The sequence below is a fragment of the Monodelphis domestica genome, chromosome 1 (assembly GCF_027887165.1).
Source record: "Monodelphis domestica isolate mMonDom1 chromosome 1, mMonDom1.pri, whole genome shotgun sequence".
In the NCBI taxonomy this organism is placed as follows: domain Eukaryota; kingdom Metazoa; phylum Chordata; class Mammalia; order Didelphimorphia; family Didelphidae; genus Monodelphis; species Monodelphis domestica.
In genome coordinates, this window is record NC_077227.1 from 511,922,806 (window position 1) to 511,937,854 (window position 15,049).

General features: G+C 39.0%; 2 protein-coding genes across 12 annotated transcripts in view; one reads left to right on the forward strand and one right to left on the reverse strand.

Annotated features, from left to right (window-relative positions):
* ESCO2 (establishment of sister chromatid cohesion N-acetyltransferase 2) overlaps positions 1-2,759 on the reverse strand; it is a 28,466-nt gene extending 25,707 nt beyond the window's left edge. The window contains exons 1-3 of one of the 3 annotated variants that reach the window (XM_007475903.3): positions 2,435-2,759; positions 1,891-2,006; positions 975-1,040 (exon numbers count right to left, since the gene is read on the reverse strand). In XM_007475903.3, the coding sequence (XP_007475965.1) occupies positions 975-1,027 (53 nt within the window). In that variant the 5' untranslated portion in view covers positions 1,028-1,040; positions 1,891-2,006; positions 2,435-2,759. Of the gene's footprint in view, positions 1-872; positions 1,041-1,890; positions 2,007-2,434 lie in introns of those variants that run through there. The other 2 variants (XM_007475904.3, XM_056813081.1) reach the window with 2 other exon arrangements.
* A 3,356-nt stretch (positions 2,760-6,115) lies between these two features.
* The window catches only part of CCDC25 (coiled-coil domain containing 25), a 49,801-nt gene continuing 40,867 nt past the window's right edge, over positions 6,116-15,049 (forward strand). The window contains exons 1-2 of one of the 9 annotated variants that reach the window (XM_056813086.1): positions 6,142-6,295; positions 14,680-14,761. Coding sequence is in view for 5 of the 9 variants with exons in the window: in XM_056813082.1 (XP_056669060.1) it covers positions 9,550-9,661 (112 nt within the window). In the remaining 4 variants the exon portion in view is untranslated. Of the gene's footprint in view, positions 6,313-8,065; positions 8,119-9,537; positions 9,662-14,679; positions 14,762-15,049 lie in introns of those variants that run through there. The other 8 variants (XM_056813082.1, XM_007475907.3, XM_056813084.1 and 5 more) reach the window with 8 other exon arrangements.

Genomic DNA, 15,049 nt, shown 5'->3' on the forward strand with positions numbered 1-15,049 from the left:
CTGGAGTTTAGCATATTCCTTTTCAATTGCTAATTCATCATGGAGACTGGGAGTTAGCCCTGTCATCCCTCCCAATATCCTCACCAAGAGTCAGAACCAGACTTTTAGTTTTGTAAAGTATAAATTATTTTAAATGTATTTATATAAAGAAATAACAATTATATTATATGCTTTGGATACCTTGCTTCAGTTTTGGAAAGGAAAGAATTGTTCCTAACTCTTTTTGTGTTAAGGCAAATTTTCAGTTGTTGATTTATTAAGAGAAAAGCTTTATTCATTAAAATTGAATTTTATGACAAAACTATTTAGAAATCTTGAGATGTTTCAATTCAATTAGTTTACTAATATTTAATATTCTCCATAACAGAGTTCTAAAATGGTTAAAAAGGTTGGAATAGCAGAAATTGCTATTCTACCTGACCAGTCAAAAGGAAACTGTGAAGTGAATATTTCCATCTAGTGGGAATAGGTAACTTCCTGATTCATTAAAAGAAAGTTATTACTAGAGTTTTATAGTATCTATAAATCCATAATAGGATATAATGCCTCCTTTCCAAAGTCCCAAAGATTAAGACACATGGAAGTGGGAGACTTAAGGAGAGACAAGAGCAAGGACAATCAGTAAGATTTTTTAAAATTCAATTTTATATTCAGTTCTGAATTTTCTCCCTCCTTTCTGTCCCCTTTTGAGAAGGCAAGAGAAATAAAGCCCAATACAAATATGTATAGTCATGTAAAGCAAGTTTCCTCATTAGCCATGTCCTAAAAAAGGTTTAAAAAATAACAAGTAGGAAAATTTTCATAAGTCTGGACAATATCTAAATAAAAACTTCCCAATAATGAGAGCTATGCAAAAATTGAACTTGTCTTACCAGAAGTCTTGATGGATATGTAGAGGAAGGAATTCTTGCTTTGGTATGGGTTGGATTAGAGGGGCTGAGATTTTTTTCAAGGCTGAAGTTCTATAAACTCACCTGCCATATTTAGAAGAACTTTGATTCCTTTTCCTTGGAGTAACATTTGCCATCTTATATGAATCTCTAGAACATAAGATTTTTAAAGATGACCAAAATGCAGAAAATAAACTAGATGTCAGAACCAGAGCATATCTACCAAACTATTATTTACTCTCTGTCTGTTTTTAAGAGAATTATAATCCCTCACGCTGCTATTGTGCTTTAAGGTTTTCATAGTGCATTCCTCATACAAGCCCTGTATCACAGTAGATCAGAAATAGATCAGAAAACTGAGGCTCAAAGGACTTAAACCATTTATCCAGAATGGTAAACTCTTGCTCACTAGCCTCCAGGAGAGAGCAGTGATAACTCCACATTCCCCTAGCATTCTATTACCCAGTAATGCCTATATTTAACACAACTTGATGGAGTTATTTGGAAGCTTTTTCTCTGAAGTTAACAATGCACTTGGACTTAAGGCAGCCTTCAAATTTGGGGCTTTTTCCCCCTTCCTGTTTCTCAGCCTCTAACACCGTGCCTAGCACATGACTAGTGCTAAATGTTTGCTGAACTTGATTATTTTTGTCTGCTTTCCGATGAAGCAGAACTAAAAAGAAGAAAAGGCAGAGGTTCCTGAGAAACAGCGGTTTCTGATTTTGAAAAGGCAAAATGCGTCACTCGGGCAAAGTAGAGTTCAGAGTTCAGCCAGGGAGAGGACTGGGAAGATGCATTAGAACCAAGGCAACTGTACTAGGGACATCTCCCCCAAACAGCAGAATATTACCCATTGAAAAAAACACACAAACAACTTTGGTCAGCATTTGCGATTTCCTCGCCCTTGGGAAATTTCCAATTCCAAATGTAAAAAGGAATGACTGTGACTTTAAGGTAGGTCCGGGAGAGTTGCTCGAGGCAGCGAGGTTAAGAGACTTACCCAGGGTCACACAGCTATTAAGTAGGTGCCCAGGTGTTTCCCGTCTTCAGACTTGTTCTCCATTCATTGACCCCTTTCCCCGCCAAAACAAAACAAGGTTTGGCATTTACCTACAACTTTAGAATTGAGAAGCACTTTTTAGACACGATCTCACTAGATCCTCAAGACCACCCTTTAAGGAAGGTTCTGCAGGTATTATCTCCATTTTACAGATGAGGAAACAGAGGGCGAAACAGGGTCACAAGGCTAAGTAAAGTGTCCAGAGCGGGATTTCCAATTCAGGTTTTTCGGCGTTCTGTGCCTCGGCTGCCCCCCACCCACATGGGACAGATTCCCTTGGACTCTGCGGGAGGGAAGTACCGAAATGGGACCCCCAGAAGTCCTCTGAGAGGTCCAGAGAGGTTAAGTGATTGGCTCGAGGTCACGCAGCAAATTAGCTGCAAGCGAATCTCTAAATATGACCTCTTTCCTTTTAGCCTCCCCAGCCCGGGGTTCCAAAGCCCTCCACACCTACTCCTTCCTGACTAACCGGCGGGCTTCTTACCTCTCAGAAGCGGGGGCAAAATGCAGCCGACTAGCAGCGTTCTAAACTCAACAGAAGGCGCCCGACCGTTTTGAACGTATTCAAATTAGCGCGCGGAGCCATGGCCACTCCCCTTTTCATTTCTATTCGCCTATTCTGACTGTTCTGAGCGAGAAGTTCTCCAATTGACTCTCTTGCTCGCTCTAGGCTCCGCCCACGGCCTCTCCAACTTCGGGGAACGGACTCAGAGATTCTCGCGCGTTTCTGTACCTGTCCATAGAAGACTACAAGTCCCAAGGTGCTCGGTTGTTACGGGAAGTTCAAAACCACGTGGTTGACGTGCCCACGGTTCTGTGCTTTCTAAGGAGCGTAGACAAAGTAGAATTCTCTCTCTTAAGCACCTCGAATGTTGTTGCAGCCCCATGGTTCTTTTATGATCTTATAAATACAGGGCTGATGATGGCACTCCTCTACTCCGAAATCTCTAGGGGATGACTCTTGTCTCTTGGATCAAATATAAGGTCCTCTAGCATTTTAAAGCCATCACAAGCCATCTCCTGCTTAACTTTCCGGACTTTATTACACATTGCTTCCCTTTGTGGACTGGATGGTTCAGCCAAGCCAGCCAATTTACCATCGAAGGAAATTCTGTCACCCCTGGCTGTGCCTTTGCAAGAAGCTATTTCACTGCCTGGAATGTATTATGTTTAAACCTCATTGAATTCTAAGTTACTCTAAAAGCTGAACTCAAGCAGTAACTTCTTTGTGAGGCCTTTCTTGATCTCCCCAGCTGCTAGTGCCTCCTCATCCTCAATAAAATAAACAAATAAATAAATAAAAATTCAAGTATAAGATTTGACATTAGGTGACTCAGGTTGAAATCCTACAACTGTCACTTAATTCACAGTGTACAATTAAGCAAGTCTGTCTCTCTGAGCTTCAGTGCTCTTTTACTTATGAAAGTGTTGGACTTGAAGGTCTTTAAAAACTTCCAAATCTGTATTTCTATGATGTTTTCTTGTTTTCCCCACAAGAATATAATAAATTCCTTGGGGGAAGGAGGCTGTTTCTTTCTTTTTTTATTTTTGAAGTGGATCAGCCTCTTCAGTCTGGAATGTTTTGATTTCAGGTTCTAAAAGGGACAAACACACATTGAGTGATTCTGAGCAAGTTACATTTAACCTCTCAGTGCCCCAGGCAGCTCCTTAAAACATGGCAGATTAGGTGCCTAACAGCATGCTAGTTGCTACATCTGGGAAATCCCTGGTTCAGCCTCCCTCTACCCCAAATCCACTTGTTCCCCTAAGACAAAAAAACTTCCTCCAAACTTGGCACATTGTAGGTGTTGAAGAAATGCTTTTTTTGATTACTTGTTCACAGTATTTAGACCTGTAAGGGGATTTTGAGTTCATACATTTCAACTATTTTATTTTATAAATGAGGACACTAATGTTCAGAAAAAGTGAGCCACCACTTAAGGTTATATTAGTCATAGTCAGAAACAAACTCAGATTCTCTTGTTGTGTGGGGCTTGAGGTGAACCCCTGGGGTTTGGGAAAGGTACCTTTTGCAAGGATGCAAGACTCTGAAACTTAGCTTAAAAATAAAAAGAGAAATGTATTAATTTAGAAGGTAATGTTGAATCAGGCCAGGAGGACAGCATAGGTGGAAGACTGACTCCTAGGGGGAACAGCATGGATGGAAAGCTGTTCCCACATGACATGATTTCTGGGGATTTTATACTCTTTACAATAGTGAAGATGTGACTTCATGCCATGCTGAAGATGTGACTCTAGAGTGGTATGCACTGAGGCATGGGCAGAAGGGGTTTGGTCATCTCACTGGGGTCTGCCTGAAGACATAGGGGGTGACCCTCATAGTTTAGAGGACAGATGAATGTCCGAGATACAACTTGATGATATTAAGGAGGTGTATATCTCTGTGCATCTAAAGGATGATCCAAGGAGGATTATTCTCAGGGTCTTCTTATAGGAGTTATCAGATGTGTTGGGTTAGGAGTCACAAGGATGTAAGGGAGCAAAGGAATTTTATTCTTATAGTTTTCCTGAAACACTTCTATAGTTTTGGGGGTACAATGCCCATGCCACTTTTACTCCAAATAGTTTGCTTAATATATTCAATAAATTTCAGTGCACATGCACAAATATCATTTAATGCATTCAATAAACTCTAGTGACTTCCTATAATCTCCTGTATCAAATACAAAATCTCTGGTATCAAAACTCTTCAGAGCCTTTTCCTCATCATCCAAGCTTACAGTTTTCTTACCCATCATAGCCTTCTAGCCTTTGATCTAGTGCTGTCCCTCCAAGACACTCCATCTTCTGACTCCAAGCATTTTCATTGACTTTCCCTCCTCATTTCTATTTCCCAATTTCCCTGAAGTCCCACCTTTCAAAGAAGTCTTTTTCAATAACCCATAATTCTATCTATATTAATTTTATCTTCAACCTATTGATTCTGTCCAATAATGATTAACTCCTGTAAATGGCTTATTTGTACATAGTTGTTTGCATGTTGCACTATTAGATTGTGAACTCTGAATGTCTTTCTTTGTGTCACCTGGCTCTTAGTAGGCACTTAATAAATGTTGATTGCCTGACAATGATCCCATTAGGGAGTTAGTAAAAGTATTATTCCTACTTTACAAAATAATTCTCTACCAAGAGTTCATGTGAGATTGCCTTTGTTTCATGATAAACAAAGATGAGGGAAAGAGCTGTGTGTAGGCATGGGGAGCTCTTCCAGTAAAGGGCTACCTCTCAGTGTGAAGCATATAATAACCTAAAGTTAGGTAATATTGAGACCAATATTGCAGTCTGCAAGAAAACACTTTGCTGCTAAATCTATCTCTGTCTTGTGATTTATTTGTTTTTATTTCTCTCAAAATTTCAGAATAAGTATTTATTTTTACATTTCTGAAATCTGAGGAAGTCTTAGGGAGTGAAAAGGCAGGTAGGTGGCTCAGTGTATAGAGCATTTAGCTTGGAGTCAGGAATGTCTCTTTTTATCTTCCCCTAGGTTAAACATTCGTCCTGTATTGTGATCCCCTTGCCTTGATCTAAGCTACTTGTTCTGCTTCTTTGGTAGTCTTTATTTCAGATCGACAGAATCAATAAAAATTATTGTAGCAAGCAGGTTTAGAACTAGACTCCTGGAATCATGGAGACCTCGGTTCAATACCAGACTTTGACATATTCTGTGTATGTGATCTTGTTAAGGATTTTAGGGTCCTAGTAGGCAGCTCCCTGATACGGATAGTAGAGAAGGTGCCCAATCATTATTAAAAGCTGTTTCCTCTTTGGACGTTCCCTATACTGGTGCAATTGGAGATTTATTTCCAATTTGCTGGATGCAAAGCATTATATACAAAAATAAGTGCTTTGGGGCAGGAATTACTGATTTTCTTGTCCCTGAATCTCAGCTCTCAATATACGCTTGTTGAATTTGTTAATTAAATTGCACTATTTCCGCTTTCACGTACTAGAACTACCTTAATGGAGAAATTGGATTCGAAGGGTCTTTACTCGGTTCAAGTTTCCCTACACAAACCCGCTCACTTCAGGCTCCTCACCCAGCCAATAAACTAGAGGTAACAAACCCACGTGGAAACCCTATACGAGCGCCGCTACCATGCCAGTAACTAAGATGTCGGGGTGACGTTATGACGTTACGAGTTGACGCAAACCGGAAGTTCCTGGTCGGAGGGGCGGGGCCAGCAGAAAGTTCCGGCGGAGCGACAGATTGACGGACGGTCTCGGTTCTGCTTGCCGCTCTGAGCCCCCGCCTCGGAGCCGAGCGCGGCCTGACGAGGAGCCGCAGCCGGCGCCGGCATCATGGTGTTCTACTTCACCAGCCACGGTGAGTGAGGGCATGAGGTGAGAGTCTGTGCCGCCTTGGGGCTAGGGGACCCTCTCCTCCCCCTCTCCTTCCTTCGCTCCAAGTGCCTCCAGGCTCGCCCCGCGCAGGCCTCGCTCTCTCCGGGCACAATCGGTCAGGTAGACTAGCGAGCCCTATGTAGAGGTCGAGTCCTGAGGCTTGTCACTGATCCTTCTCTTGCCTCAGTTTCTTCTCTTGGTAAAAACAAGGCCTTTCGTTGCTCCTTTGGTCCCGGTCCCTCTCGCCTCTTTTCTTACTCCCTTTCTGCTTCAGAGTTGTGCACCCTGCGGGGTCTTTCTTTGCTCTACGTTTTTCCCTGAGTTGACTCACCTCTGAATGAAGGCTTATTTCTTCAGAATTCTGGGAACCTGCAGACATCCAGTGCCACCTTCTGACATTTCTGGGTTGTTTGAGAAAGTGAACTTTAACAAAAGGGCTGAGGAAGGACCCTCTAGGTTATAGGACAATCAATCAATCTGGCAACATTTGTTAAACACTTGTAGGGGAAAGTGGGAAAAGATGACTTAAACTCGATGCATTATCTAATACAGGCCACATGGGATGCTGCAACTTTAGGGGATCATTGAAGTCGTTGTTCACAGAAATTTTCTAGATTAATCTGACAGAAAAGAAGATATAGAATAGTGATATCCAACTTAAATAGAAATGGGGTATCGCTAAAGCTTACATAAGAATTCTGGCATTGAAGCATACTTTTTTTTAACTTTAAATTTTTCTTGCTTTATTCATTTATTTATTTGCAACGTGGATAACATGGAAATATATTTTTGCCTTACTTCATTTATATAACTAATAACATATTGCTTGCCTTCTCAGTGAGTAGGGGAAAAGCTGGAGGGAGAGAGAATTTGAAACTCAAATTTTTAAAAATGTTAAAAATAATAAATGAATTTCAAAACATAATTGAACAAAATAAACATTCTTTAAAACAATAATGATCCTTTCAGACTGCATAGTAACTTAGAAAATAATATATTAACATTATCTTTATAATGTTGCATATTTTGTTAACTATTTCCTAATCACATTTTCATATGATTGGACTTCATTCAGAAGTGGAGTGGTGATACTGCTTAATATTTGACACCTATGATTTAGAGCACTCTATAGAACAAAGAGCCTTGTCAATTAATTACCTCTTTTTGCTTTTATTATCCTGACCAAATCATCTCACTATTTTGGGCTTCATTTTTCTCATCAATAAAATAAAGGAATTGGACTCATTACTTCTGAGTTTCCTTTCAATTTTAAGTGTATGATTAGAGGGCCTTCTAATGGTCCTTTTGGGTCTAAATTTATAACTAGATGGTCTTCTAAGGAGTTTTCAGCCCTAAATCTATATAAATCAATGATCCTATGAAGCTAAAATTCAGTCACCGTATAAAGCACAGTATTCCAGATATTGAAAATTGCTGTGTTTTTTAAAAATCTGTAACATTCTGCCTTATTGGTGATCAAGGGAGGAAAAAAATGCTATTTCTTAAATCCTTCATGATGTTTTCTCTATTTCTGATTCTTTGCTAGAGGTGAGACTTTATTAATAAAGATTATAAAATTTCATCTTGTAACAATTATTGGAAGTCGTGGTGGTAGGATTGATTAGTGCTTTTGAGCTTTGATATTGTTTTGTTTTGTTAGTAGCCTCTAATTACCTTTTTTTCCTGTGATATTTGTCTTGGAATTGGACCTGTTATTAATGGAAGAGTGATAAATCTTCAAACTGGAAGGGATTTAGATATCTGGTCCCATCACTTTATGCATGAGGAGACTGAGATGCAAAAAAAGTAAGTGATTTTGTTGAAGACATAACAATTTCAGAGTAGCAGTGAATCACACACTTATATATTACAGAGCTTTGAAAGGATTTTTAAGGGTAAACGGATCCAGTTCCTGAATTTTAGAAGTGAGAAAATTGAGGCTTAGAGAAGTAAAAAAACAAACAAACTAAGGCCCCACAGTTTAGTGGCAAAGCCTATATTTTCTTGACCTCCCAGTCTAGTTTGTTTTCCACTATTCCATACTGGTTTCCATAATTTAGTAGTTTTGAGTGATTCAGTATGATTATAATGAGTACTAGTTTTTTAAATATGGTAATATTTAAATGGCAATGGACTGTTCTATTCTTTTGTATCTTTTTTTTAATAGCTCTTGTCAACTCTTATTGACATCAACATGCTTCCCTGATAGAACTTCTTGATTCCCCTTATTGCTAGTGCTTTCCCTCTGTCATTATCTCCACTTTCTCTTGTATATATAACCTTTGTACATAGTTATTTGTAAATTGTCTCCCTCATTAAACTTTGAACTCCTTGACACACATGGGCTTTTTGGGTTTCTTTGTGTCTACAGTACTTAGCAAAATGCCTGGCATATTATAGGTGCTTAATAAATGCTTATTAACATGACTTCCAATTTGTAGTTTTATTTTACCTTGGACCCAGATAAGGATATTTTTTAGAATTGAATATATAATTAAAAGATCCCTGGATCAGAGTTTGTACCCAGTCCTAAATCAGAATTCTCTGTAAGGAAGGAAACTTCCTCTACCAATACCTGTTTGTACCACCTCTGCAACTTACTATCTTAGAGAGTGACCTAGAGTACTGAAAAGTTAAGTGATTTGTCTGTTGTCACACAATCAGTATTTTTCTGAACTTAGATCTTCTTCATTTCCAAGCTGTCTCTGCTCACCCTCAGGCTGGTATGTTTGTGTGTGATGATATCTGTAATATAAATTTTTATGAAATCCATGTAGTTTGTTTTAGGATGGAAGGCATCATAGTATAGAAGAAAGGGCACTGGACTTGCGCCTAGTCATTGACACTAGCTGTTTGATTGTGGGCAAGTTACAATACCTGGACTTATTTTCTGTCTTGAAAAAATAGGGATAATACTACTATCTCTCTCACAGGTTGTTTGGAAGAAAAGAGCTCTACATATATTTGAATTATTATTTAAAGACTTGGGTAGTGAAAATGTAAACACTCATGTTGGAGTAGCTTGTTTTCATATATTTGGATAAAAATTGCTAGACTGCCATAATAATAGCTGACATTTGTTTGAAAGTTTGCAAAAATGCTAGACAGTTAATTTTGCACAGCAACTCTATGAGATTATTAAAAGGATTATCTCCATTTTATAGACAGAGAAACTGAAGCTTAACATGAGTCGTCAGTAAGCCTTAAACACTTATTCTTTTTTAGGCACGCTGCTAGATGGGGAGAATAAAAGAAAAATGGTCTTTATCCTCAAGGAACTTAAATTCTAATGACCTGCCTGCCCTTGGCCACACTGCTAATATCTGTGGGAAGAGTGATTCAAACTCAGGTCTGATTCCAAGTCCAGTATTCTTTCCCTTACACCACATTGTTTCTTCAAGCTATGTTAGGATCAGGGCAGGGTATTAATTCTATCCTCCAGGGCCTAGCATAGTGAATATTATTTGCCAATAGTGGGTCCTTAAATGATAGTTGAATGAATGTGTGTTTGAATGACCGTTTTACTGGATGTGGGAAGATTGGATTCTGGTCTTAAGTCTTTTACTTCACCTTTCTTAGCTTCAGTTTTTTAATTTTTCAAATAAAGTAATTGAACTTGATCTCTTTTATGACCTTTTATGTAAATAAAGCCCTTGCTTTATTTATCTCCAAGCCCTGGGCTGAAGGCTGAGGGCTCTCTGGCTGAGGACTAATTAGCGCTGCCTGTGTTGAGCCAGGAGCCCAAGCAAAATACTTAAGTGTTTTAAGTTAGATACCTTACTCTATCTTCTTTCACCTTTTATGGCCTTTTATGACCAGGAAATTCTATCATTTTATGAGGTAGCATTATATAAGATAGATACCTAAAAGTCAGTCAAATATTTACTGAATGCCTCTTACATGCTAACTATAAACTTTAGAATATAAAAAGTGGCAAAAAACAGCTTTTTCCTGCAAAGAGCTTACAATTTAATAGGAAGAACCAACGTGAAAATAATTACAATGTACAAACAAGATATTTAATAGGATCATTTGGAGGTCCAGTGTTTAGCCATTTGAAGTTCATCCTAGTGTCACCTAGAACATAAGATTCATTCAGTATTCCAGGATTTGTAAAACCTCCTGTTGTTTAGGTAGGTATAACAGTGGTTTACTTTATCATTTGTGAGTCCTGGATTTCTCAAATACTATTATTTGTTTAAAATGATGCTATAGTCAAAAATCCACTATTTGATAAGAACTGCTGGGAAAACTGGAAGACAGTGTGGGAGAGATTAGGTTTGGATCAACACCTCATACCCTACACCAAGATAAATTCAGAATAGGTGAATGACTTGAACATAAAGAAGGAAACTAAGTAAATTAGGCGAACACAGAATAGTATACATGTCAGACCTTTGGGAAGGGAAAGGTTTTAAAACTAAGCAAGTCTTAGAGTCATAAAATGTAAAATAAATAATTTTGACTACATCAAATTAAAAAGTTTTTGTACAAACAAAACCAATGTAACTAAAATCAGAAGGGAAGTAACAAATTGGGAAACAATCTTCATAAAAACCTCTGATAAAGGTTTAATTACTCAAATTTACAAAGAGCTAAATCAGTTGTACAAAAAATCAAGCCATTCTCCTCCAATTGATAAATGGGCAAGGGACATGAATCGGCAGTTTTCAGATAAAGAAATCAAATAACTATTAATAAGCACATGAAAAAGTGTTCTAAATGTCTTATAATCAGAGAGATGCAAGTCAAAACAACTCTGAGGTATCACCTCACACCTAGCAGACTGGCTAACATGACAGCAAAGGAAAGTAATGAATGCTGGAGGGAATGTGGCAAAGTAGGGACATTAACTCATTGCTGGTGGGGTTGTGAATTGATCTTTCTGGAGGGCAATTTGGAACTATGCCCAAAGGGTGATAAAAGACTGTCTGCCCTTTGATCCAGCCATAGCACTGCTGGGTTTGTACCCCAAAGAGATAATAAGGAAAAAAGACTTATACAAGAATATTCATAGCTGTGCTCTTTGTGGTGGCCCAAAATTGGAAAATATGGGGATGACCTTCAATTGGAGAATGGCTGAACAAATTGTGGTATATGTTGGTGATGGAATACTATTGTGCTAAAAGGAATAATAAAGTGGAGGAATTCCATATGAACTGGAACAACCTCCAGGAAGTGATGCAGGGCGAAAGGAGCAGAACCAGGAAAACATTGTACACAGAGACTGATACACTGTGGTACAATCGAAGGTAATGGACTTCTCCATTAGTGTCAATGCAATGTCCCTGAACAATTTGCAGGGATGTAGGAGAAAAAACACTATCCTTAAGCAGAGGACAAACTGTGGGAGTAAAAACACCGAGGAAAGGCAACTGCTTGACTACAGGGGTGGAGGGGATATGATTGAGGAGAGACTCTAAATGAACACTCTAATGCAAATACCAACAACATGGAAATGGGTTCAAATCAAGAACACATGTGATACCCAGTGGAATCACACGTCGGCTATGGGAGAGGTGGGGGAAGGAAAAGAAAATGATCTCTGTCTCTAATGAATAATGTTTGGAAATGACCAAATAAAATAATGTTAAAAAAAATAAAATGATGCTATATATGAAAAAAAATCAATTTTTCCTTTATTTGTATTTTGTCAGTGGACAGTATATGTAATAAAGATCCAAATTAGTTTGGTTGTGGTGTAAGTGCAGTGAAAATGACAGGTGCAAGAGAGCTTGATTCAGTAAGGAGATGGAATTGTGAAGGTCATGAGGAAGACTCTGGAATTATGAAGAAAGCCAGAAGTAATAGGTGAGGATTTGAAAAGTTGAAGAGAAGTGCTAGTGCTAAAAGAAGGCTTTTAACCTAAAAGAGCTGAAGGATTTGGGGAGAAGTGTCAGGGTTAAAAATGAAAGGTTGGACTAAATTTATGAGAAATGTGGTTGCTGAAATTAATTACTCAAGACAGAATGACTTTTTATGGTAGTTTATTTATAAGAGGAGAGAGAGTGAAAGTAAAAGAAAGGTGAAAGAAGATAGAGTAAGGTATCTAACTTAAAACACTTAAGTATTTTGCTTGGGCTCCTGGCTCAACACAGGCAGCGCTAATTAGTCCTCAGCCAGAGAGCCCTCAGCCTTCAGCCCAGGGCTTGGAGATAAATAAAGCAAGGGCTCCAGTTCGAAGCCTTTTCCAAGAAGGTTGCCTCTCCATAGGCTAGTCCATCCAGAAAGCCAGGAAAAGGAGTCAGCCTTTTCACTCACCCACATGTTAGTCCTAAGAGAAGGTCCAAGAGCTGCCTCACCAATGTCAGAGTCACAAGTTCACGAGCCTTGAACTCAAACTCTGAACTAAGGAAGAACTCCCCGGTCACAGGAAGTCACAACTGTTTTTAAAGATGCTTCTTTGTGCCTTCCTCCACTTTATGTGGACCAATTGTAATCTTTTTTTTTTTTAATTTTATAATATTTTATTTGATCTTTCCAAGTATTATTCATTAAAGACAAAGATCATTTTCTTTTCCTCCCCCCCACCCCCCCGGTAGCCAACGCCATGATTCCACTGGGTATTACATGTGTTCTTGATTTGAACCCATTGCTATGTTGTTAATATTTGCATTAGGGTTTCCTTTAGAGTCTCTCCTCTGTCATGTCCCCTCAATCACTATAGTCAGGCAGTTGCTTTTCCTCGGTGTTTCTACTCCCACAGTTTATCCTCTGCTTATGAATGGTGTTTTTTCTGCTGGATCCCTGCAGATTGTTCAGGGACATTACACCGCCACTAATGGAGAAGTCCATTACGTTCGATTATACCACAGTGCATCAGTCTCTGTGTATAATGTTCTCCTGGTTCTGCTCCTCTTGCTCTGCATCACTTCCTGGAGGTCGTTCCAGTCTCCATGGAATTCCTCCACTTTATTATTCCTTTGAGCACAATAGTATTCCATCACCAACATATACCACAATTTGCTCAGCCATTCCCCAATTGATGGGCATCCCCTCATTTTCCAGTTTTTGGCCACCACGGACCAATTGTAGTCTTAGAATTTTCTCAGGACTGCCCAGGGGACAGTCAGTTGTTTCTGATTTGTCACCCACTTTCAGCACTAGTGGGTTATAGACCTTCCCCCACTCAAGTGGAAAGTGGGGTGTATAGGCTTCTGGTGATTAAAACTAAAAGTGGGTAGGGAAGAGTTAATCCCATCTTCAGAAGAATCTGGATTTAAGGTGGAGAACAAGGATAAACCAGAAGGTGAAATAGCTCAGGAGAAGGAATTGTGCTGAAGGAGAAAATAAAAGGAAAGTAAGATTGTTGTGGGGTAACTATGTAGGTGGTTCAGTGATTACAGTTCTGGGCCTGGGGTCAGGAAGATCTGAGTTCACATGTGATCTCAGACATTTATTAGCTGTATGACCCTGGGCAAACCACTTAATTCTGTTTGCCTCACTTTTCTCATCTGTAAAATGAGCTGGAGAAGGAAATGACAAACCACTGTGTCTCTGCAAAGATAATCTCAAAAGATAGAATGAAGAGTCATATATGACTGAACACAATTAAACAAGAGGATAGTGAGAGAAGGAAAGGGAATGTTGGTTGATTTTTAAAGAACTGTTAGGGATGTAGAAGTATTGGTCAAGTGGTCAATGAAGAGAGTTGGTAAAGGTGTTTAATGATCCCCTCCCTCCCTACCAAAAAAAAATAAGCCAGGATAGTGACAGCTCTCGAGTTGTAATCATCCATGGGCTATCTTGTCAAGAAGAATGATTTTATTTCATTATTCCAATTTAGTTTCATTAAAATAGAACATATGAGGAATTAATGTACAGTTTTGAAACAGCAAGATGGCTACTACCTATACTTCAAGTAGGATTGTTTCACTCAGAGAAGAGAATGGGAATGGTTTTCAAAGAATAATTTTCTATCTTCTAAGTTATCAGGGACAAGTAAAGTGTTCCTTTTTTTTTTTTTTAACCTTACCTTCTGTTTTAGAATCACTACTGTGTATTGGTTCCAAGGCAGAAGAGTAGGTAGTAAGGGCTAGGCAGTGGGGGCTAAATGACTTGCCTGGGGTCACACAGCTAGGAAGTGTTTGATCAGGAAATGGTCACATTTGAACTCAGGACCTCCTGTCTCTAGGTCTCTCTCAAAACACTGAGCCACCCAGCTGCCCCCAGTTCCTTTTAAAACAAACAAACAAAAACAAAAACAGAAAGACTTCGGTCTGAAAACCAAGAAGAAAATTGATCTGAATAGTTAGAGTGAATCCTGACATATGGCAGAAGAGTCAGGGAGTGGAAGATGGTTACACAGAGAAGGGAAGAGGGACCACTGAACACTTGTGGCTGAGAAACACATTTATGCCTCTACAGGAAGAGGAAGAAACTGGATACTCTGAGGAAGAAGTAACTTGTTCTCCAAGGAATGATGAAGTAGATCCATGGATTCTGTGAGGTGAGAGGCATCCAGGCAATTTTAGAGGAAGAAAAGGACAATAGTAGTGGTGGAAGTCTGCCTATTTGATAAGTCCTGAGGGAGGTATTTGTCAACCTCTTACCAGCAATAGAGAATTGTTTTTTCTTGCATCTAAGGCAGAGAATCTTTCAAGTCTTCTCCAAAAAATAACTTAATACCTATTCCTGACAGTTCATGTGTATGTAGATGGTTCTATCAGAAAGAAACTAAAAGCTTTGCTGAAAGATCACAGTCTTAGGCAAGAAAGAAATGCTGGACTACAGGTAC